The sequence below is a fragment of the Leucoraja erinacea genome, chromosome 32 (genome assembly GCF_028641065.1).
Source record: "Leucoraja erinacea ecotype New England chromosome 32, Leri_hhj_1, whole genome shotgun sequence".
Taxonomy (NCBI): domain Eukaryota; kingdom Metazoa; phylum Chordata; class Chondrichthyes; order Rajiformes; family Rajidae; genus Leucoraja; species Leucoraja erinaceus.
In genome coordinates, this window is record NC_073408.1 from 14297602 (window position 1) to 14322472 (window position 24871).

The following is a 24871-nucleotide window of genomic DNA, read 5'->3' on the forward strand; positions in this document are numbered from 1 at the left end:
CCTTTTCTCCAGAAATGCCCCCTAATCCACTGAGTTACTGCAGCTTTTCGTGTCTACCTTCAGTATAAACCAGCATCTGCAGTTCTCTCCTAAACAAAACATTTATCAAATTCTTTACACCATAGCTGGAGACTTGCTATTCCCTTGGTTTCCAAATGGCTACTTTTCAAACACTTTAGTCTGAGCCTCTCACTTGCTGTGTTGTGCTTAATATCTGAACTAGGGCAATGGGAGGAGGTTACTGTTGACTTGATCATGAACATAAGCACCTCATAACATTGTAGGTTTCTGTGCTGTAAGCTCAGGGGTTGGGATTTGGTATCAATTGGGCATCTACCTGGCTATAAATTCATTATAAATATTGAAAAATGGCAGAGCTGGTAGATCTGTTGCCCCACAGCACCAGAGACCCTGGCTATGCTTCATCTCACCAATGTATAGGAAGCCACATTGGGAACACCAAATGCAGTAAATAAAGTTAGAGAAGGCTCACGTTGATCTCTGTCTCATCTAGAAGGACTGTTGGGGCCCCTGGATGTGAGGGAGGAGGTAGTGACACAGATTCAACTCAGGCACATAGGAACACCTCCTGCAGTTGAAGGGGAAAGTACCTGGGGACGGGGTGCTTTGATTGGGAAGTGACTAGTGAGCCAAGGAGATGCAAGAAGGAGTGGTCACTGTGGAAGGCAGGAGAGGGAATGGGAACATGTGACTAGTGGCTGGATCAGGTTGCAGGTAGTATAAATGTCAGAGAATGATATGTTGGATGTGGAGACTGCTGGGGTGAAAGGGGATGACTAAGGGAAGTCTATCCTTGGATTTGGGGGTAGGGGGAGCAACAGCAGAACTAATAAGGACGAGTCACAACCAGACCACTCCTTCTTCTCCCGTCTCCCGTCCAGCAAAAGGTATAGAAGTGTGAAAACACATGCCACCAGATTCAGGGACAGTTTCATCCCAGCTGTTATCAGGTCATCCTACCACAACCAGAGAGCAGTGCTGAACTATCTACCTCTTTGATTACCTTCTGACTATCCTTGACTGGGCTTTGCTGTCTTTTCCTTACCCTGGTGTTAAGGATAGCCTTAATGAGTTGTGCAAATTAATATCTGCGTGGGTGCCTGTACGGACTGACATGAACCATGCAAGGGTGAGAAACATACAGGCAAATAATTGCAATCTCACAGTTCGGGATGCACATCAGTTTCATATGTGATACTGGCTTCAAAATAAATGGTTTACTTATAGAAAATACCCACTTATTGAAGCCAAGTTTCCAAAATATGTGAAAAATCATGATGACACCTTTCACTAGGTGTCAGATTTATTTTCTTGACAACGCCAACTTCAGTTGATGTATGATTTCTCACTGTTTCTAAATAAGGCTTAGACACCTGCCGATTTTTCAGAGACCAGCCCTGAATGGCATTAATTTTATGTAAGTTTTATAATGCGTGATTGCATATCCACTTCTGTGACCAGCCCACAAAGAGTCGACAGGCTTGGACGTTATCTTGGATCCTTTTCCTCAAGTCTTTCCTGCACCATTGACTGCAATTACAGATCTAGTTACCCGCATTCAATCCTAATCTTGTGCGCAGTCTGTGCAGAGTTTGAGGATTTGCTGGAAACAAGTACAATAACAACATTTGCAGGACAGTTGGACAGATACTTGGATAGGACAGGATTAGAGAGATATGGGCCAAAAACGGGCAAATGGGATTAGCCTAAATAAGCAGGTTGGAGAGGACAGATAAATTGTTGAAAGGGCTGTTTCAATGCTATGCTTAGTAGTCTATAATAGACACAAAGGCCTGGAGTAACTCAGTGGGTCAGGTAACATCTCTGGAGAAAAAGGATATGTGACGTTTCAGGTTGGGACCCTTCTTCAGATGCTGAAGTCTGAAGACGGAGTCTGAAGAATGGGCCTAACCCGAAACATCACCTATCCTTTTTCTCCAAAGATGCTGCCTGTCCTGCTGAGTTGCTCCAGCATCTTTGTAATAAACCAACAGCTGCAGTTCTTTGTTTCTACATCTTAATCTAGATTCCCCGTGATACTGCACAGGTTTTCTCCCACACACCAAAGATCTGCGGGTTTGTGGATTAATTGACATTTGTGATTTGCCCCCAAGTTGAAGTGATTGTGGAAGTATTGATAATTGCTCATTTCTACGCTTCCGCCCAGTCTAGTTTCAGTAAAAAAACGGAATCATATGAAACTACTAAATTTTATCTTACCAAAAGTGCGTCACAGATCACACACTGTACCTATCCCACCGCGGGTTCAATCATCGTGAGTGCCTGTTCAAGCCCTCTAGGCCTCGCTCAGACAGAGGCACTCCAGATGTTTACACGGTCCTGAGCGCTCTCCCAGAAGATCGACGCCGAGCCTCGTGACCGCGGACTTTTGTATGTCCCGGGACCTCGAGAGGTCGAACCACATGGGGGTGGTCTCTTAATCACCCAATTACAGATATCAAATAACCCCATACATAACAGGCATTTCCCTAACCCAATGATACAACAGTTCAATACATTGTATTCACAACTGACTTCGAGAGGAAGTCAACTTGGAAACATTTACCCTGATTAACAGAAAACTCAGACAAGACTCAACACCTCATCCAATCAACACTTAGCAAAGTCAAACTCTGCAACATTATTTACAACTATTTACAAGGTGTATGTCTGGTTTGCAGCCATTCAATCCGTTCTATGCATTTTGCACCAGATTGACAGGGTTTGCAGAACCTCCCATTCTTTGCTTGCAAGTTGTACCTAAGCTCCAGACACACTGGTACCTCTCCGCAGCTTGTCCCAGCTCTGCAGAGAAAAATTCCAATTTGACCAAATCTCCCAGCATCCCTGAAACTTAACCCCATTTTGAAGTCCCAGCTGGGGCAATTTAGCCAGGTTAACGGTATTGGGGGTTGTTCGTTGTTGAAAGTAAGTCAACTGATGGGAATCCTCTGTCAGCCCGCACATTGGGCCAGTTGGCCTCCTTCTATGCCACATAAAAGTATGAAATAAGAGAGTACTGCACTCTCACAATGAGTAGCACCAACTAACTGAGCAGAATACAGGAAACCGACCTGTGTTATACAAGGGGGAGCATCCAGTTAAGGGCTGAACCATCATGTGATTCAGTAGAGCACATTGCAAACTGAAGAAAGACTCAAGTTATTTGCTGCACAGTTGACAGTTCTCATGTAATACAAACATTCTACCATCGGCTCAGCTGAGCACGGATACAGAATATTTTAAATTCGAGGTGGTGCCATCCGGTCAAGGCACAATTCATAATGTAGTTACTTGTGCTTCGGAATAACCAACATTTCCTGCATCTGTACCATTGCACCACATCCTGTGTTTTGGATTACACGTTACTTATAGTATCTGCTTCATCACAATGTGTTCATTGATCGCTCATGCAGGAAACTGAGGAAATTGAAAGCTTTTCATTGCGATGATTTTATATTTTACATTGAAATGCAGGGTTCAAATTTGGTGGCAAACTTGTTGAATTGCAAACCTACTACAATGTAAATAATTTCACAGATGGCCTCCAGTCAGGTTCTTGTGTATACTGATAGCGGCAGATCCGCTTCTAAATCGCATTCATTGGGTTACTTGCTTATGCCTTCACCTTGAAGTTATCAATCCACACCAACACAAGAGGCTCTCGTGAGATTTTTAGATTTCCATTGGCCTTTGAGAAGAAAATTACATTGCTCTTCCTCGTTCAATCCTTGTAGCGAATTGAGACCACCTAAGAGCACAATTTTCTGCAATACCATTTATGGTGATAGAAATGTTTGCAAGTAATAAGAGAGAGATAAGATCTAAACTAAACTTTATAGAATCAACAAGTTTTAAAGTGTGTCTTTTGTGGAACTATTGAAACTAGTTTATAAAATATTCTCTTAAAGGTCAGAAATTCTGACGGGGTTTTAATGCCTGACATTTGACAATGAAGACATGAATCATAAAATAATATGAACTAAACAACATTTGCATACTGATAATGATCAAGCCAGTGGGCTGAAACTTATCTGTAGCAAAGTATCAAATCGAGCAGAGAGCAAGAGACTGCTTGCTGGATAAATTTATGCTGATGTTAAACTAGGTCTTTGCCAACGGCAAAGATCAAAAGCAAGTAGAGACTAAGGGGAATTTACCATAACGTCTTTATTTTACGCAAATTTAATACAATCTGGTCACCGTTGTTATTTTCATTTATAATATAAAAGTTATTTTTCAGGCAGCAGGCAATATAACGTGACTCCTGCAAATTCTTTGACGGTCTCAAAAAAATATAAATAAAAATGAATATGAACAAAAGTAACACTAAAATGAGGAAGCAAAATTCATGCTCTGACAACAGTTGTCATTTCATTTATGTGTTGCTACTGGGAGGCAATGTCTGAGAGATGATTGTCAGTTTCCAAACAAATTATTTTGATTTTGAGCTCCAATTCACCAACATCTCTTCTGACCTTGCTACTGTTTCCAAGCTCTTAAACCTCCTGGTCTCTAGCACTGAATGAACAGAAATGTCTACAACTATTGAATAATAGACATTGTCTTGCCATAAACAATGTTTCCTATCTATTGATTCAATTTGTTTCCTGAACCAAAGACCTAAACCAAATTAGGCCACATGTAACCTTGTGGTGATATTTGACCACAGGTTAAGATTAGGATTGTATCCATTTTTTTTAATGACAATAGATCATTTTGACCTCAATAGTGGATAAAAGGACGCTGAGGGATGACATGATAGAAGTAGATAAAATAATACGTACCACAGATAGACAATGAATGTTTCCCATGGTAAATGTGTCTAAAATTGAAAAGGTTTTAGTTTAGTTTTTAGCATAGTTGAAGGGGGTCAAGGCAAGAGTGTTCATGTCGCGGTCCTGTTTTCACCAATCTTTCCACCACCACACACAAGAAGCACAAGAAACGCAAAACGTACACCATTATATGCAGATGCCGAGAAGTGTGATCAGCTCTGGCTGAACAACTTTTAATCTTGCGTGTGAACTCGATAAGAAGAAGAAGTATAGTTGATTATTGTCACGTATACCAAGGTACAGCAAAAAGCTTTGGTTTGCGTGCTATCCAGTTAAAGATAAAGGGCCTGTCCCACTTGGGCGTCATTTGCGCATCATTTACGCAACATTATTTATGCATCATGATGCATGACACGTGTGTCGTGATGTGCGCATTGCGAGCATTATGCGCGCATGGCGCGTGGTGAGGCGCGGTGGTGTAGGCAGTGACGCGCGGTCACGCGCAGCGCCCCAGGACAGGCCCTTAAGTCTATATATGATTACAATCAAGACGACCACAGTGCACAGAGAAAGGATAAAGGATACAATATTTAAGGTGAGAGGGAAGAGACTCGAAGGGGCTCTGAGGGGTAAATGCTCACATAAGGCCTTGTTGGTATCTGACATGAGCTACCAGGGAAGGTGGTGGAGGTTGGAACCGTTGCAATATTTAAGAGGCATCTGTTTAGGTACTTCACAGAGAGATGCGGAATCAGTGTAGGCATCATGGCCAGCATAGACCTGGTTGGCCACAGTGCCTGTTTCTATGCTGTACATATATGCTATGCGTTGAAACACTGTCCTGCATTTGTATTATCTCAAGATTTGACCAAGATACTCTTTATTCCTTGGACACACAAGGAAGTACAGATGCTGCTATACTAACAAAAGGACCAGGCACTGTGGTAAATGAGCAGGTCAGGCAGCATCTCGGGAGGACAGGGATAGGTGACATTTCGGGTCAGTACCACAAAATACTCTCCCACTGTTACTGGATGAATGCAGATATCTGGGAGAGATTTATGGGGCTGAATGGGTTGAATTTGTCTCTGGATACAACTCAAGATCAGTCCTTTCAGCCTTAAAATATCTTTCCAAGTTATTGCAATTCATCCAATAACAATGGGAGATGATGTTTTCAGCAATGAGCACGGTTAGCATAATAGTGGAAACGATGAAAGATGAAACAGAAGCTGTTGCTGCAAACTGAGTGATAGCAAATTTCACTCAGCTGAGATGTTTTAGTAAAATGTTCAGATACTTGAAGGTAAATTATAATGAGAGGAATGGGAGACCTTCAGGAAAGTGATAAAAATAAAAACAGGATGCACGCGTTCCCGTAAGATTGCCTGCAATCTCCTTGGACAATAAAAAAACGGTAAGATAAGGCAAAAAGGAAAGCTTATGACAGACATCATGAACTCGAGATCAGTGAGACAGGACATCTAATATAGAATGAATGGATCTGGGCAAGGCCACACTTGGTATTGGTCACAATAGCAAGTTCCATGGGTTATGGGGAGAAGGCAGGAGAATGGGGTTGCGAGGGAAAGATTGAATGGCAGAACAGACTGATGGGCCGAATGGCCTAATTCTGCTCCCACAACTTATGAACAATAAAAACATCTAAGAGAGAGCTCCAGCTTGGATAGGCTGGATTTGTGCTCTTTTGTAGTGTGAGGGGAGATTTATATGAGGTGTATGCAATTACAAGGTACCTGGACAGCAAATAGGATGAGCTACGGTATTTCTGTTCGTACAAGTGTCAAACATTAGGGGCATAAAATTGAAGAAATTGATATAAGGTTTGGAGTTCACTACTCCATGGTGTGATTAAGCCAACAATCACACTTAAAGAGGACATGGATGTGCACTGGAAGATAGATCCTAGGGGCAATGGTCCAAATACGGGAAAATGGATTAAGCCAATAGCTCTTTTTCAACCAACATGAACATAGTGTAAAGGACTAAACAATCTCCTTCTGTTAAAATATTTTGCATGATTTTATCTCATTTCTAATCCTGACTTTTTCAGCATCTCAATTTTAATTCCCTTTTCTTCAAACAAGACTTTACCTCTCATCAGTGGCGGACTGGGTCTGAAAATATTGGTTGCCAGGTGCAGGGACGGAAAACGGGGGGGGGGGGGGGGGCAGAGGGGACACGTCCCCCCCCCCCATGTTTTGAGAGGTGGGGCACATCCCCCCCAAGTTTTTGTGATCCTGATTTAAAAATTGCCGTTTTTAGCGCTGTATTGAGCCTCCGAAGCCTCGCGCATGTGTGTGAGTGTGTGCGTGCGTGCGTGGCCGCCAAACATTTGTGTCCCCCGTCCCCTCCATGTTTTGAAAGTGAGTTCCGTTCTTGGCCAGGAGACAAAGTGGGCCTACATCATCAGGGGCCCACGATATAGGGGGCCCACTTCATCAGGGGCCCACTTCATCAGGGGCCCACTTGCCATCGGGCAAGCTGACACCCTGGCCAGTCCGCCACTGCCTCTCATACCTCCTTAAGAATGTTCCTGATCTCCTACCTCTTTGAGCAAAATTTTGGTCATCCACTGTGATATCTACAAATGTAGTTTCATGCAGAAACAAAGAACTGAGGATGCTGGTTAATACACAAAAGGACCCGTAGTGCTGGAGTCTGAAGATGGGTCTCGACCCGAAACATCACCTATCCATGTTATCCAGGGATGCTGCCTGACACGCTGAGTTACTCCAACATTTTGTATCCTTTAATGTAGTTTCATATTTGGCAACACACCTATGAAAGGCTTGGAAATGTTTGACTATGTTATAATTCTATTTTTCTCTGTTATAATTCACTGTTATAATTCTATGCCTATAATTTAATATCATTAAATGTGTTACTTTACCAATTTTTAAAAAGAATTATGAAATGTAAATGTGTGCTAATTTTAATTTTATCTCCTTTCTACTGGGGCTGTTAAAATCTTAAAATCTATTCTAACATGATAAAAGCATGGAACAACTTTCATCTGTATGCAAGTTCATGCGTCTGATTATAGAACCAGTTGATATCTTAAATTTGAGTGCTCAATCTCATTTCTAAAACTGGAAGTAACAGCACATTTTATTTCAAATGCCCGAGATATAACAACATTTATCAGCATTTTCCATGTTCTATATTTAAACTAGAAGCTGGTTTGTAGCTATAAGCATAAAGTCTTAGGTTCTAATTTCACAATCAAACTAGCTGAGGATTTACGTGGTTCAAAGGAAATGGAAACAAATGTTAATGTTGGGTTGGGAGGCTGTGGCAGGTACATGACCTAGGGCTTGCTATTGGGCTCCTGCTCTGCACATTCTGAACTTGCGCACACCAACTTCTCCTTTGATTTACCCTCAACAACTTCTCCTTTGACTCCCATTTCCTACAAATCCGAGATATAGCTATGGGCACTCGCATGGGCCCTAGCCATGCCTGCCTCTTTGTAGGGTACGTCGAACATTCCCTGTTCCAGGCATACACTGGCCCTATCCCCAAACTCTACCTCCGCAACATTGACAATTGCATTGGTGCTACCTCCTGAACCCATACAGAACTCAGTGACATCATCAACTTCACCACTAATTTCCATCCGGTATTCAAATTCACTTGGACCATCTCCAACATCCCCCTACCGTTTCTAGATCTCACCATCTCCATCACAGGAAACAGACTATTGACTAACATTTACGACAAACCTACCTACTCATTTAGCTATCTTGACTACACTTCTTCCCACCCTGCTTCCTGTAAAGACTCTATCCCCTTCTCCCAATTACTCCGTCTATGCCGCATCTGCATCCAGGCTGAGGTGTTCCACACCAGGGCATCGGAGATGTCCTCATTCTTTAAGAAATGGGGGTTCCCCACTTCCATTATAGATGAGGCTCTCACTAGGGTCTCCTCAATATCCTGCAGCTCCGCTCTTACTACCCCTTCCCCCATTCATAACAAGGACAGTCCCCCTTGTCCTCACCTTCCACCCCATCATCGCATACAGCATATAATCCTCCAATATTTTTGCCACCTCCAACAGGATCCCTTTACTGGCCACATTTTCCCATCTCCACCCCTTTCTGCTTTCCACAGTGACTGTTCCCTCCGAAACTCCCTGGTCAACTTGTCCCTTCCCACCCAAACCACCCCTCCCCGGGTACTTTCCCCTGCAACCGCTGGAGATACAACACCTGTCCATTTACCTCCCCCCGCGACTCCATCCATAAACCCAAACAGTCTTTCCAGGTGAGGCAGAGGTTCACCTGCATCTACTGTAGGGTCATCTACTGTATCCGCTGTTCCAGGTGTCAACTGCTCTACATCGGTGAGACCAAGCACAGACTCGGCGATTGTTTCGCTGAACACCTCCGCACAGTCCGCTTTAACCTACCTGATCTCCCAGTGGCTCAGCACTTCAACTTCCCCTCCTATTCCCAATCTGTCCTTTCTGTCCTGGGCCTCCTCCATTATCAGAGTGAGGCCCAATGCAAATTGAAGGAACAGCACCTTGTCACTTGGGCAGTTTACACCATAGCGGTATGAACGTTGACTTCTCTAACCAGATAGCCCTTGTTTTCTCTCTCCATCCCCTTCCCCTTCCCAGTTCTCTAACTAGTCTTACTGTCGCCACCTACTTTCTATCCTTGTCACGCCCTCTCACCTGACATCAGTCTGAAGAAGGGTCGCAACCCGAAACGACGCCCATTCCTTCCGCCAGATATGCTGCCTCACCTGCTGAGTTACTCTAGCATTTCTACATTCTATCTTTTCTTTGGATGAAGCTGTCAGATGTAATGGAGCCAGACTTCTGGATGGAAGTGTGTGTTGTGAGAAAATTGTCCATCTGAGCTAGTTCAATTTACCCGTGTTAAGCACACATCCCTCTAGTCTCATTATTTCCCAGCCATATATCCATTCAAACTTCCTCAACCCCTTTCTCTGGCAGCTTGATCCATATATATGCCACCTTCTGTGTAAAGAGGTTGCTCCTTAAGTCTCTCTCATCTTAATCCTATGCTCATTTGTTTTTGATTCCCCTTCCTTGGGGAAAAAAACTGTGTGCGCTCAACTTATCTATGACCCTCTTGATTTTATGTGCCTCTATAAGGTCTCCACTCAGTCTCCTATGGTAGGACAATTTTAAATCCAATTTTAATTGGGGCAGTATTACAAAATTCAGTCTGATTTCATAAAAGCAATGCAGCAAAAAAAAAAGAATTTTCACAGTGCACTCTACATAGAATTCAAGTTTCTGTTCACAATTTTAATGTATAGACTTGTACATTCAAACAGAAGAATATATGCAAATAATTTTACTGTTCACTACAGCAGCTTGGCTGCGTTAATCAGCTCAATGATATTTCAGTGTGAGCTCAGAGTCCAGCCTGGAGCTGAAGTATAAGGATTGCAGTAGTCCTGTACTGATCTCTGCAGGATGGGAGGTCAGCAACTGTTGTTTTTGTGCCCAGGCCTGGACTGCATGCAAACGTCAGATGAATGTCCAATACCTCTTCATGTAAACGCCACATGTGATGGGCAAAGACAGTTTACAGTTGTCTCCGGTCAACGGAACATCTCGATTTAAGCACCAGAGAAATTGCATTTTTAGACCCTTGAGAAAATGGTCAACTTATTGAGTTACTCCTGGAGCTGCCAGCTCCTAAAGAAGTTCAGCCACCAAATAATTTTGTCTTTTGCAAGAGAAAAACAAAACTGGGACTAAAATATTGACAAAACGTTTGACTCCTTAAGGATATCTAACACCTAATAAAAGTGAACAATTAACTCTTGTCCATAGGAAGAATTATAAAGCGATGAAGTCTATTGCTGAGCACGGTAGTCTTGGTGTTGGCCACTCAGTTCCCAGAGGCTCGTCCTCCATGTCGCTCTGTGAAACTACTTGTGAGTAGTTCATTCCTGAGGCTACAAAGTAGCTGAGAACTAATTTCAAGGTCACACAGTCCTCAAGTCTTGACGTGAAACTCGCACCACAGAATATTCAGATGTATCATCAACATGATGGCGAGGAGATGAGCTGTAAACATACGGTAACGGTTTTTTGGCATTTTTCTCCATCACGTCGCAAATTTGCTGAATGAACATAAAAAAGAAGAATAATCACTATCACGTGCCGAGGGCAAGTGGAATAAAACCAAGATTACCGGAAATGTTTAGGTCGGGCAGTAACTGTGGATAGAGGAAACTAACAAAATGTACCTTGTGGAATGGAAATTGAATTATCCACTCATTTGAGCCAACTAGTACTGGTTTAAATCAAAGCAGCAATTTTATATTCATGTACAATTAATATTATATTATATTTAGATTTGTGAAAAACACAGTGGTTGGCACATGAGCACAGAACTTTCCATATTATCTGTGCTATTTCTGATGATTCACACATTACCTGCAAATGTCTATAAACAATGCCTGCGTGGATGTTAGCAAAGGCTATCAGAGTAATAGAAGGGTCATCTTATAATATTTTGAAAAAGACTTACTATTTTACAATATTTTCTAGTTTAAAAAATGATAGTAGTTGAGGGATATTTTTCCATTTTTCAGTGGTGAATGGCATTGTAAATGACTTGGATGAGAAAGTAATAAAAATGAACTGCAGATGCTGGTTTGTATCAAAGATAGACACAGAATGCTGGAGGAACTCAGCATGTCAGGCAGCATCTCTGGAGAAAATGGATGTGATGTTTCAGGTCGGGATCCTTCTTCAGACTGATTGTATGGGGGTGGTGGGGGTGGGGAGAGCAGGAAGCAAGAAAAGACTAAAAGACAAATCAGGGCCAGCAACAGATGACCTCAGGCAGGATGGTTCCTGATAGACCAATTGTTGGCTTGGGACAGAGTGATCCCAAAAGATGTTGCTTGATCCACCGAGTTACCCCAGCATTTTGTGGGTATCTTTAAATGAGAAAGTAGGTGGACTGATTAGTAAACTTGTTGACGACACAAAAATTAATGGAATAATAGATAGTGACGAGGGTTGTGAAAGAAACCAGAACAACATTGATTAGTTCAAAAATTGGGCAGAGGAGTGGAAGATGGGTTTAATACAGACGGGTATTAATGTATTTTGAAATGTCAAATACTACCAGGACATATCCGGTAAATGGCATGGAGACTATCTAATTTACTTTCAGTTAAAAATAAACAGATTTTTATTCAAATCAGTTAAATTTGAACTGTTAGGAATGTTACGATGATTTGAGATCATTATGTGGAGAACTATATACAGGTTCTCTATTAGAAACGAGACTAGCATTAAATATGTTAGCGGCATTTAGCAGATACAATAGTCGCAGTTAGATAGGCACATGGTTTTGCATGGAATTGAGAGATATGGATGATGTGCAGGCAAGGGAGATTTGATAAACTTAACATCGTGCTTGGCAAGTACTTTGTGGGCCGACGCGCCTGTCCCTGAGCAGTACTGTTCTATGTACAAATGGAAAAATATGATCAAAATGACGATACTTGACTGAAGGCACTGACATCCGTTTCCACTTCAGCTCAAAACTAAATTTGGAGCATCAAAGATAAATGATGGGAAATATTCTGCGTATTAAACCTTTACGTTAGGATGGCATAGTGGCACTGTAGTCAATACAGCTGTCTCACAGCTCCAATGACCTGGTTCAAATCTGAACTGTGGTCTTTGACTGGGTGGAATCTGTTAATACTCCATGTGACCATGAGGATTCCTACATCTGCTCTGGTTTCTCCCCGCATCCTAAAGATATAATGTTATTGGATCCTGTGCAGTGCATCTGACACAGTTGTGAGGTGGTGGAAGGGGGAGGGGGTTAATTTACCAGAGAATAGGTTGCAGAAAATGAATGGGGTAGTGAATGATTGGATTATGCTGAGAACTGGCAGAGACATGATGGGTTGAACGGCCTTCTTCTTTGTTTTAAAAAAATATGAAAACATTTTTTGAAGTTTGAAGGATCAGGTGCTATCTGCCAGGGAATGTGTTTACGATCAGTACATCGATGAATATGAATATATCCGAGTCCAAGCCCAGCCATGTCTCTAACCACACAGCAAACACTCTGGACTGACTATTTACACTTCTGTTTGTATTGTCCAACATGGCCTTTGCCTCAGTTCATCTGTTACCGATGCTTTACCACTATAGACACTCAGGTCTCATCTCCCACAATCTCATCCCTGTATGCCCAAAACAACTCGCTACTGAAACTCACATTTTAACTTGCACCAATTGCTGTTCAGCCATTATACACATTCTTGCTGCATACCAATAACTCTTGGTTAAGCAGCGGCTGAATAGTCACCTTTTAAATAGTCACCTTTGTTTTGATGCCACACCCTCTCCTCAAAGCCTCAACCTGCCCTATTCCTTTCCATCTCTGCCAGCCCTGCAGACCACAGATGTAGTAAAAAAAACTGCAAATGCTGGAAAACTAAAGTAAAAACAGGAACTGTGTGAGGAGGAACTGCGGATGCTAGTTCAAACCGACGATAGACACAAAAAGCTGGAGTAATTCAGTAGGACAGGCAGCATCTCTGGAGAGAAGGAATGGGTGACGTTTTGGGTCGAGACCCTTCCCTCAGTCGGTCAGGCAACATTTGAGAAAATGGAAACTGTTCTGCTTGAAAACTTTCCAATGACCCACTTTGAGGCATTTTACTGGGCTAAGGGAGCTTTGTAAAGTTGTTCTGTGGGTTACGAAGCGGGATGGTGGTGCTGCTAAAGTAATGCTACTAGTAATCAATCTTACAACCGTTCTGACATGAGGTCTCTGACCTGAAACTTTGACGGTTTCTCTTTCCGCAGATGCTGCATGTTCTGCTGAATATTTCCAGCATTATCTGTTTTGAACCCACATCACTATCTGCTCACATCTAACGTTTATCTGGGTTATTTTTTTCCATTAATGCCTGCTGTATTTTTCAGCTGATTAAACCGTAAGAACAATTATCCACTCACTAAATAGACAATAGACAATAGATGCAGGAGTAGGCCATTTGGCGCTTCGAGTCAGCACTGCCATTCAATGTGATCATGGCAATCTTTTTATTTTTTATTTTTATATAAATCTTTTTGTTTTCCTACTTCACCTTCCTTAATCCGACTTCTTTGACCAAATTTGGCGATCTGTTTTAACATAATTTTGGTGTTCAGTGGAAAATCCTGTTTGATAATGAACCACCTTGGAACATTTTATTATGCTAAAGGAGCTTTCTAAAGTTGTAATGTCGATTATGGGGTAGGATAGTGCTGTCACTAAAACAAGGCAATGGGAATCAATCTACTTTTTTTACATCTATGCCGAAAGCAAAAGGATTTAGTTTAGTTTAGAGATATAGTGTGGAAACAGGCCCTTCGGCATATCGAGTCTCTGCTGACCTATGATGCATCGTACACTAGTTCTATCAAACACACGAGGGACAAACCTGAAACAAACAGAGAAACCCTATGCGGCCGCAGGGAAATGTGTACTTGGTTGGATATCATTCCTCTCCGGGGATATAGCTATGAGTGTCCTGCAATTGCTGATGTATTTAAGATACATCAAGGATAAATAAACAAGGAGACTTTCTCTGATGCAATTATCAATACCTTGGCTTTTTGGTTGTAGCGTTGTTTTGGACTGTGGATAACAATGTCCGCATAGGAGACTTCTTCTTCACTGTTCCCTTCATTAACAAAGGCAACCTCTGTGGGGAAAAGAACGAACATGTGAAGCATTTATTGCAATATATGGAAGAAACTTAAGTCCCTGAATTTTATCTTACCGGTTGAATACGGTCTGCTGATTGGTGGGCCATTCTTCCTGACCACTGCATATATTGTATCTGCCAAATAAATCAGAATGCATGAATATCAGAAGCAGTAATAAATTCATCTAACATCTGGATAGTTTAGTTAAGGATGGGAGGAGCTAAGTATGAGGAATAAATACTAGCAAAGATCGGTAAGGCTCTTTCAGTGCTTTAAACTTTACGCAGGGGTTACACTCCTGAAATGGAGCATGTAATTCAAAGATACATAAATTAAATAAATACATTTATACATGTGTAACTTTGAGCGCAATATTTCAAAAATACAGCGCATAAATTTGATATTTGGTAATTAATTAAACACGTGCGTTATTTCCAAAACACATATGTCAAACATGCATAAAACGTGAGGTGCCTGTACTTCTATAATCTGTTTTGATTGCTACCAACTGAAACAATATGACTACCATTAATATTCCCTGGCACAAGTTCACACAGTACAAGTTGATCAGTCTCAGCCATGCTTGGATATTGGCCGATGCTGTTCTAGTTTTGACCCAGTACCTGAACTTACTGCCAAAGGTTCTCACCTGTCCACACTAACCTTTAGATACATTTTAGAGGACATTTCAAGCTGATTCTCAATGCCCCTGAGAACATGAAAAGCTCCTTGATGTTTTAGACATGGTAAATAAAGAAAAATAAGTGAACCACATACTAGCAATTTCATTTATATTCAGTGGCAGTGGCCACATTAATATGAATGTGGATGTTTTAGTAACAACAGTCAAGCATTTCACCACCAGTTGATTATTCCATTGTGGAAAGGAGGTTTAAATGTTTTGGTATCTGACCTCTGATTTGTTTCTGAGATCAGCTGAACTATAAGGAGGTTGTCTTTGGAAGTTTTCTACCAAACTACAAAAAAAAGCAGAGCGTGGTTTGGCTCAAAGTTTTGTCGTGGTAATACTTTCATATGTACAATGTTGACATGTTTTGTGGCTTTGTTCCTGATTCCACCTTACTTTCGTTAACATCTTTTGTTTTTATTCCGAATAAAAATACAGATTGAATGCGAGCAAATGGGGCTAAGTATAGACAAGTACAATGGTCTGAATGGTCTGAATGGTCTGTGCAGGCAAAAGGCCTGTTTCTGTGCTATATAATTCTATAAATATTTAGTAGTTAGGATCATAAGTACTGAGTATTTCATTTTTTCCCTCTTGACCATAGCTGCAGTAAGTTGATCCACACTCTGCCAGCCCCTATAACCATATAACAATTACAGCACGGAAACAGGCCATCTCGGCCCTTCTAGTCCATGCCAAACACTTACTCTCACCTAGTCCCATCAACCTGCATTCAGACCGTAAGAACTATCAGCATCAAGCACAGAGCTTCATTGTCATATCCTCCCCTTGACCTAAAATTGCAGCATCACATGCTTTTTTAACCACAAATGATATACAGAATTGAATGTAGCTCTGCCACCACTACTGGGATGTAGTAATAGCCATTGTGCCTTAACGTTTGTTAGCGTGCCTCAAGGCTTATCTTACTGATTCTCCGAATAAAGTCTCAACGGTGCTGTTTACATTGGTTTATGGCTGGCATTACAAAAAAGCAGGTGGTTGCATATGTGGTGCCTTGTAATGCATACTTAGAAATGTAAGTAACTACTTCACTATAAAGCATGCTGTAGTGTTCTCAGTAAAGAGATTCTGGCAACTCATTTAATAAACTGTTCTGTGAAAAATACAAGGCCGAGCGGCTTTGTAGCCTCAACACGTGCAAGATAGACTTGTACATGTGTTGCAGATGTGAATATTCTATTGCTGATGATGCTGAATGTGCAAATAGGAACCCTCTTGAAAATATGTTGCAAAGAAGGGATGAGCAAACTTTTGGGGGGATTTTAATGATTTAATCTGGTCGCAGGCTTCACCATGCCATTCATCCCACTCTGCCTTTGCAGGAAGCACAGAGCTGCAGCAGCTTTTATCCTTGTGATTATTTGAGCTTCCCAGCGAGGACTTTCACTGCACTCACTTTGCTCAGAGATGCAAATTCAAGATAAATCAAGATGGAATAGACAGGGTAGATGCACAGAATTTTTTTTTACCCAAGAAGTAGGGGAATCAAGAACCAGAGGACATAGATTTAAGGCGAGAGGGAAAGATTTAATAGGAATCTGAGGGGCAATGTTTTCACACAGAGGCTGGTGAGTAAATGGAACAAGCTGCCAGAGAAGATAGTTGAGGCAGATACAACAACAACATTTAAGAGACATACATAGTTACATAGAAAATAGGTGCAGGTGTAGGCCATTTGGCCCTTCGAGCCAGCACTGCCATTCAATGTGATCGCGGCTGATCATCCACATTCAGTACCCCATTCCTGCCTTCTCCCCATATCCCTTGATTCTGCTAGCCCTAAGAGTTCTATCTAACTCTCTTTTGAATGCATCCAGTGAGTCGGCTTCCACTGCCTTCTGAGGCAGAGAATTCCACAAATTCACAACTCTCTGGTTGAAAATGTGTTTCCTCATCTCAGTTCTAAATGGCCCACCCCTTCTTAAACTGTAGCCCCTGGTTCTGGACTCCCCCAACATCGGGACCATGTTGCCTGCATCTAGCGTGCCCAATCCCTTAATAATTTTATATGTTTCTATAAGATCACCTCTCATCCTAAATTCCAGTGAATACAAGCCCAGTCGTTCCATTCTTTCATCATATGACAGTCCTGCCATCCGTGTGAATTTACGCTGCACTTCCTCAATAGCAAGAATGTCCTTCCTCAAAATTGTAGACCAAAACTGCACGCAATACTTCAAGTGTGGTCTCACCAGGGCCCTATACAACTGCAGAAGTACCTCTTTGCTCATATACTCAAATCCTCTCATTATGAAGGCCAACATGCCATTCACATTCTTCACTGCCTGCTACAACTGAATGCTTACTTTCATTGACTGATGAACAAGGACACCCAGGTCTCATTGCACTTCCCCTTTACCTAATCTGACACCATTCAGATAATGATCTGCCTTCTTGTTCTTGCCACCAAAGTGGATATCCTCACATGTATCCACATTATACTGCATCTGCCCACTCACCCAACCTATCCAAGTCATCCTGCATCCTCATAGCATCCTCTTCACAGTCACACTGCCACCCAGCTTTGTGTCATCTGCAAATTTGCTAATGCTACTTTTAATACCTTCATCTAAATCATGAATCCTTTGAACTTGTACATGGACATATGCATGCTAGATGCTATCACCCAACCTATCCAAGTCATCCTGCATCCTCATAGCATCCTCTTCACAGTCACACTGCCACCCAGCTTTGTGTCATCTGCAAATTTGCTAATGCTACTTTTAATACCTTCATCTAAATCATGAATAGGTATTTGAACTTGTACATGGACAGGGAAGGTAGAGGTATATGGGGCAAATGCCAGCAGGTGGGACTAGTGTAGCTGGGGCACTTCAGTTGTCATGGGCAAGTAGGGTCAAAGGGTAGTCACCATGCTATATGTCACTGTGACTATATTTCAGACCACATAGTAGACCACATTTATGCATCCACCTACTGCGAAAAGAACCCAAAATCAATGAACGTGCATCTGCTTAATACCTATCTTCCCCATACGTGTTCAAGTACTCCTCTGCAGCTCTCCCCAGTGTCCACAGTGTGATGGTTTTTAATTTAGTTTTAGTTTTCGGGATGCAGCATGCAAACAGGCCCTTTGGCCCACCGAGGCCAGGCTGATTATTGCTCTCCCATTCCCACTAGTTCTAGGTTATCCCACTCTCTTCCTCGCTCTTTAAACATTTGGGGCAATTTACAGAAGTCACCTAGCCTACAAACCTGCACGTCTCTGGGATGTGGGAGGAAACCTACATGCTTCCAATTGAAGAGAATCCCATTTTCCTGAAGGACCCTCAGGGTTAGCCCTTACTAGCTGTTATACATCAGCTTCTCAGGATGATAAGCATTGCCAGGAGGTATAAGACCAAGGCCCACCTTATTAGCCTTTTACCAATCTGTAAACTGCCTCATACAACGCTGTTGACTGATCAGAGAAATAAATTCCAATTACAAGTCAAGAAATGTTTTGAGGAAAATTATTGAAATGTAGGAGAGCCAAATGTCAAGAGTCACCCACATTGTCTGAAGCATGCTACACTTACCACATAGAACACAGGACCGCACAAGAACAGGCCTTGTGGCCCATGATGTCTGTGCCGACATGATGGCAGACCATCTCTTCTCTACCTCCATGTAATCCATATCTCTCCATTCCCTACTGTTTTGCCTAGTAACTTGCATAATAACCACAATCTTCCATCAGTTTAATGCTTGTATTATGTTATCTACCAATGTCACGTTTTGCTGTAATTTATGTCCTGTTTCATATTATCTGCCAGGCTGTTGTTTTAGATGGGTGGTGGTGCTAGGACGGGGTAGGAGTCGAGGCTCTGGGCTGATGATCAGGATTGAGGTGGATGGTTTTGAGGAAAGCTGGGCATGGGGGTTGAGATAATGGAAAATGACAAGTGCTTGGACTCTCAGACACTGGTCCAAATAAAGTTGTATCCTTTAGAACTGCTGAAGAAGCGTTAACCCGCTGATTACATTTTAGTTCAATGCTCTTTTGGTCTCACATGTACAGTTGAACTTTTCACAATTGACATTGAATAGTTAGTGTACTCTGTCTGATACAACACCAGACACACTGGTTCGATCCTGACCACGGGTGCTGTTTGTATGGAGTTTGGACATTCACCCTGTGACCACTTTGGTTACGTCCAGTTGCTCCGGTTTGCTCACACATTCCAAAGACGTGCAGGTTTGTAGGTTAATTGGCTTCTGTAAATTGTCCTTCATGTGTAGAGTAGAACTTGTGTACAGGTGTTTGTTGGTCTGTGCAGGCTCAGTGGGCCTAAGGTCCTGTTTCCATGCTGTATCTCTAAACTAAACTAAACTAAACACAGTTGCATATAATATACATACCTAACTCCTTGTTGCAGTTTGCATCCCTGTGCATGTTTTCAGGACTTGAACAGATAGAAATAAAAAAGACAAAATCAATACCAGGTAGAAAGAATTTTAAAAGAGAATACTATTAGCCTTATTTCATTCTTCTATTGTCTAATGACATTGTATACGTGGTAAAAAAGTGACAGTCTTATGCATTTTAATAACTTGCACAATTCCCACAACCATGTTGTGCTTTATGGCTTGAACGATGTTACCAGCCAATGTCATAATGCACAGTCTGTCACCTTTGTCCAGACTTCCTTTCCATACAGAGTAATTCATCATCTTTTTAAATAAGTATTCAATTACATCCAGAGCACTTACCATGGTTATGTCACCCATTTGAAATGAGTAAATGGTGTTTAATGTAAAGCCATTGAAGAATAACATTTATTAATGGGAATGGGATATAAGGATTTTCCTCTCTTGAAAGTATTAAATCCCATCATTTGAACAAATTAGTGTTGTTAAAATTAGCAACGAATAAAAAAACTACAAGTTGCTGATGAGCTGACTGAATGTTCGAGGGGAATTACTGATCGTCCAACAAAAACCTTGACCAGGCACAGTTTAGAGTCATCATCGGGTAGTGCAGCTAACAGTGATAGCAGTTGTGACATTTCTAATCATTGTTCATCTTAGGTATTTTGGACTCTGGTGCAACAGGGGTTGAGAGAATGAAAAAAATACACTAAGCCTGAAAGACACCTAATGCTTGGACTCTCAGATGGGAAATATTCTCAGGGATTAAAGTGTAGTAAGATGTTTGGAAGAAAACTGTTGGACACCTCAGCAATGCATACAGAGTTGCATATGGAGACTGGTGATAGTGAAAGTGAAATATTCTGAGCTACCAGTGTTTTGTCAGTGCAATTAATGCCTTTACATTGTCTTTAGTTCTTCCTCTAATTCCAATTGAAAGCATTAATTCTATCACCCACTGGGAAACACCCATCTCATTGTCACGCATTTGGGTTAGCCGTTGTTCCCTTTGGAGGTTTTCAATTACATTTTCTTATATTTTCTGTGGATAACAAACATAAGAATTGGGCGTGTAGAATAAACATGGACAAATGAAGCTTTTCATAGACCCCTACACTGATTTATGTTGTTACACATCAACTTTTACTTCTGAGATATGTTAAATCATGAAGGTTTGCAGTCATTTTCTGACACTGTTAGCATCAACTTCTCATTTACTGCATTTCAGTAGAATTTGGGGTTCTGGGAATGATATAAATTAGTACTTGAGTGATCTGGTGGAATGTGAAATAATTAAACAAACTGTACAATATTATAAATATATTAATCAAATGTTTTCACATAATGTTAAAATTAAATCAAAGTTCTTACCTCAGCTCAATGGTTACATTGACTGGATCTGGGGAAAGGGAAAGAAAACATGTATTTGACAATCGAATGCTAATTTCAACACATAGCTTGTCAGTTGTGATTATTAGATCAGTCACTCCTGAGGTATCATTAGCATTGGCTTTTTGCTCCCTCAGTAGAAAGCATCACTTTGGTAACACTTTGTCAGAAGGCTGTGGGCTTGCATCCTACTCTGGAGACGTTCAACACGAAGGGCAATGTCAACCTGCATCTTCCACAGTTTTAATTAATTCAGTACTAGTTTGCTCACTCGCTTCTCGTTAAAATTGGGAAATCCAGATTCCATTCCGATAAAGTTACACAGATTCACATCTCAGGATGAAGTGTGTATATTATTGACAATGAACAATATTTGTTACTTTAGACTACCAAAGTTGTGCCATGTGATTAACTGCTCTCTGGGCTGTAATGATATCCAGAGTGGATTCCAGAGAGGAATTCCTTGAGAAACCTTGAATCAAAAGTTTGCACCTTGGTCTTCTTGTGCACCAAGAGTATTTGTCCGTATATTCTGCAAATGGACATTGTTGGGCATAAAGAATCAATAACGATCTTGTACGTCGCAGAGGGCAATTTAGGAGTGTTCCGCAAAACTGCCCATTGTACTTCTGCAGATCAGTCATCAATGCAAGTATATAACTGAGGTATAACTTTCGGATAAGACTGTGGATGATTCGATTGTAATCACGTATTGTCTTTCCGCTGACTGGTTAGCAGGCAACATGAGCTTTTCACTGTACCTCGGTACACATGATAATAAACAATAAACTAAGCTGCTACCTCAATGGCCTCTAGATCTAAAAATCCGTATCCAATAACTTTTTGGATTACTCCTATAACATGATTGAAACAATAGAATGAATACGTAATCCCAACTTTCTTGGAGCTTTTCACTGAAGAAAGTTCTCTGTTCTAGGTCATTCAGATCGAAAACAAAGGCTTTATCATAGTATGCATTGAAAGCCATTTGCCAGTTTCAAGGTATAATAATCTCCAACACAGGTGCTCATGCAGCTAGGCTGAATATTGGGAACAAACACTAAAACAAAAATGAGGCCAACAAACTGAAAAAAATATTCAACCAGACCTATATTTTAAATTATTAAAATATTAGGTTCAAATGTACTTTAATTACCATAGTAATCATATTTTAGCTTTACAGTCCATCTTTTCCATCGCTTTTCTTTAAAGTTCTGTTTATTACCAGAATGCATTTTGTCAATAGAGCATCAATTTGTTACAATTCCTACTAAAGGCTGCTTTAGACCACAATAATATAACCATGCTTCTAAAAATAGTCTTCACTGCTATCCTGCTAGACGATTGTGCTTGATAATAGCTTTTGTGTATCATAAAGTATCTGTTCATGAAGCCCGGGTCTCTTGACTCATTGCTGGGGCCACTGTCTTAACTGACTCAAATCCATGCGTCCTCTATGTTTGACTGAATATGTAGATGTGGAGCATCACATGGGTTCAGCAAACACGGGGAAACACTTGCACAGTTGAATTGTCACAAAGCGACTCCTACAACTCATTGTAGCTGAGTCTTCGCTGGTTTAAGAGGGAAGTGAAACCAGAATATGATGGTTGACTACACCCATGAAGGTATTATAAAATTATGAAGACAATAGATAAGATGTAATCAAAAATGAATGAATTTGAAAGTACTTTTCCCTAGAGACTTATCCGGCCGTCTTTCATGCTTTGGTTGTAACTAGAATAATATACTCGGAGAATTCAGGAGTTTTCATTTAATGAACATGTTAAGAACCATAATACTGTGGCCAATTCTCTGACAAACCTATTGCACCCAAACTTGGGAGTGTCATAAACATGTTGTATAGATTATGCAGCAAACTGCTACAATGATTTAATGTTCTTAATAAGAGATTAAGTAAAGTAAGTATAATTTCACACAGAACAAGATAATGCATGATTATATGTTCTTTAGTCCACCAGAAGGCTGTTTGATAAGTTATTATTATTTCGATGCACTGCCAGGAAATCGTACGATTATTCATTGTAGTATAAAATGTTGAAAGGCACTTCACAATATCTGTAAGCAATTAGCCCAACAAGCAGAGGTGATTGCTCAGAGAGTGAGTAATGTTTCTACCATCTTCAGAACCTAACGCAAACTAGAACAAGTATTCCACTCAAGCAACTTTGTTAACTACAGTATCTGTTTGTATTGACAGTCACTCAGCTGCCCTCTGCTTCCCACATCAGCCTTTCTACTGTATCTTGGGTCCTTCCAAGTCCAGTCCAGCAGAATTCTCAGTGTAAAAACAAGGGATTGCAGATGTTGGTTTACACAAAAGGACACAAAGTGCTGGAGTAACTCACAGGAATGCTTAAGACAAACCAAGACACTCATCCAATAACACTTATGGTGTCAATGATAGTGAACACACAGAACACACAGCAAATATGTACATGGATAGGAAAGGTTTAGAGAGCCAAACATGGGCAGGTGGGACTTGTGAAGATGGAGCATCTTGGTTAGCATGGGCAAGTTGGGCCGAAGGGTCTGTTTCCATTCTGCATGACTCTTTAACACTTTAAAATAGGATTACCAAATCTTTAATGCTGTCTGAGCTTGTGGAATGGGCAGGCCAATGGGAGCTTGTGCGATGGGCAGGCCAATGGGAGCTTGTGGAATGGGCAGGCCAATGGGAGCTTGTGGAATGGGCAGGCCAATGGGAGCTTGTGGAATGGGCAGACCAATGGGAGCTTGGGGAATGGGCAGGCCAATGGGAGCTTGGGGAATGGGCAGGCCAATGGGAGCTTGTGGAATGGGCAGGCCAATGGGAGCTTGTGGAATGGGCAGCCCAATGGGAGCTTGTGGAATGGGCAGACCATTATTTGCGTATTATCTCCAGCAATAGCATGTGTACTTCCTTGTTAATTATTTGTAAAGTCATAATTGGCCTGCTTGATAATAATATCATCCTTATAACACAATGTGAGAAGTCCTTCTGCAGACCCAAGTGCCGCTTGATACTTCAGTGTAACTGTGCATGCTGCCTTGTTGCCATAAGCAGAGGAAACATTACATAAAGACTTCCTGCTGAGATGAATTCACAAAACCATGTGGTACAAACTAACTAACAGCAAAAGGTTTTGTTTCCTCATTCAATCATCAGTAGCAAATCAGATTATGCAGTCATCCATTGTACAATTGAATATATCTTGAAAACTAATTATCATCATGCTTCCATGCTGAACACCAGTGGCAACAATTCAGGAAAAAAACCCGACCATTGTAAAAATGTTATAAAATACACTGAGAATATCATAGAGGCTTTTCAAATGCTTAATATACCGGGAGTATTAGCCCTGTCCCACAGTGCGAGTTCATTTCAAGAGCTCTCCCGAGTTTAAAAAAAAATCGAACTCGTGGTAAGCATGGAGAATGAACGTAGCGGGTATGTCGGAGCTCGGGGGCGTCTCTTAGTGCTAACGGCAAGTACTCGGGAAGACTTCTAACAGCAGGTAAGCATGGGAAGACTTGTGAAGATTTTTCAACATGATGAAAAATGTCCACGAGAGCCCCGAGTACCGACGAGTGGCCATTACTATAAATCTCCACGTTCGAATCAGGTTACAGGTATAAATTCACCATTTCAGTGAATAAAGTAATTGATAAATTGTGGCATTGCACATAGTAAATTCATCTTATTTTCAAAGAATAAAAATAAGAAGAGCACTGTTCCGTAGCCTTCATGCAGTAAATTGTATCTGTGGTAACTTGTGATGGGTCGCAACAAGAACCTCTCAAAAAGATTCTTCTCAAAATTTGGAAAATGTTATATCCTGTTTACTTTGAATC

General features: G+C 41.2%; 1 protein-coding gene across 1 annotated transcript in view; it reads right to left on the reverse strand.

Annotated features, from left to right (window-relative positions):
* Window positions 1-10092: 10092 nt before the first annotated feature.
* Window positions 10093-24871, reverse strand: part of LOC129712402 (sialic acid-binding Ig-like lectin 13) — a 46823-nt gene continuing 32044 nt past the window's right edge. Inside the window, exons 6-10 of the mRNA XM_055660804.1 lie at window positions 20999-21026; window positions 19619-19662; window positions 14619-14678; window positions 14443-14540; window positions 10093-10934 (exon numbers count right to left, since the gene is read on the reverse strand). Of these exons, the coding sequence (XP_055516779.1) occupies window positions 10797-10934; window positions 14443-14540; window positions 14619-14678; window positions 19619-19662; window positions 20999-21026 (368 nt within the window). The 3' untranslated portion in view covers window positions 10093-10796. The remainder of the gene's footprint in view (window positions 10935-14442; window positions 14541-14618; window positions 14679-19618; window positions 19663-20998; window positions 21027-24871) is intronic.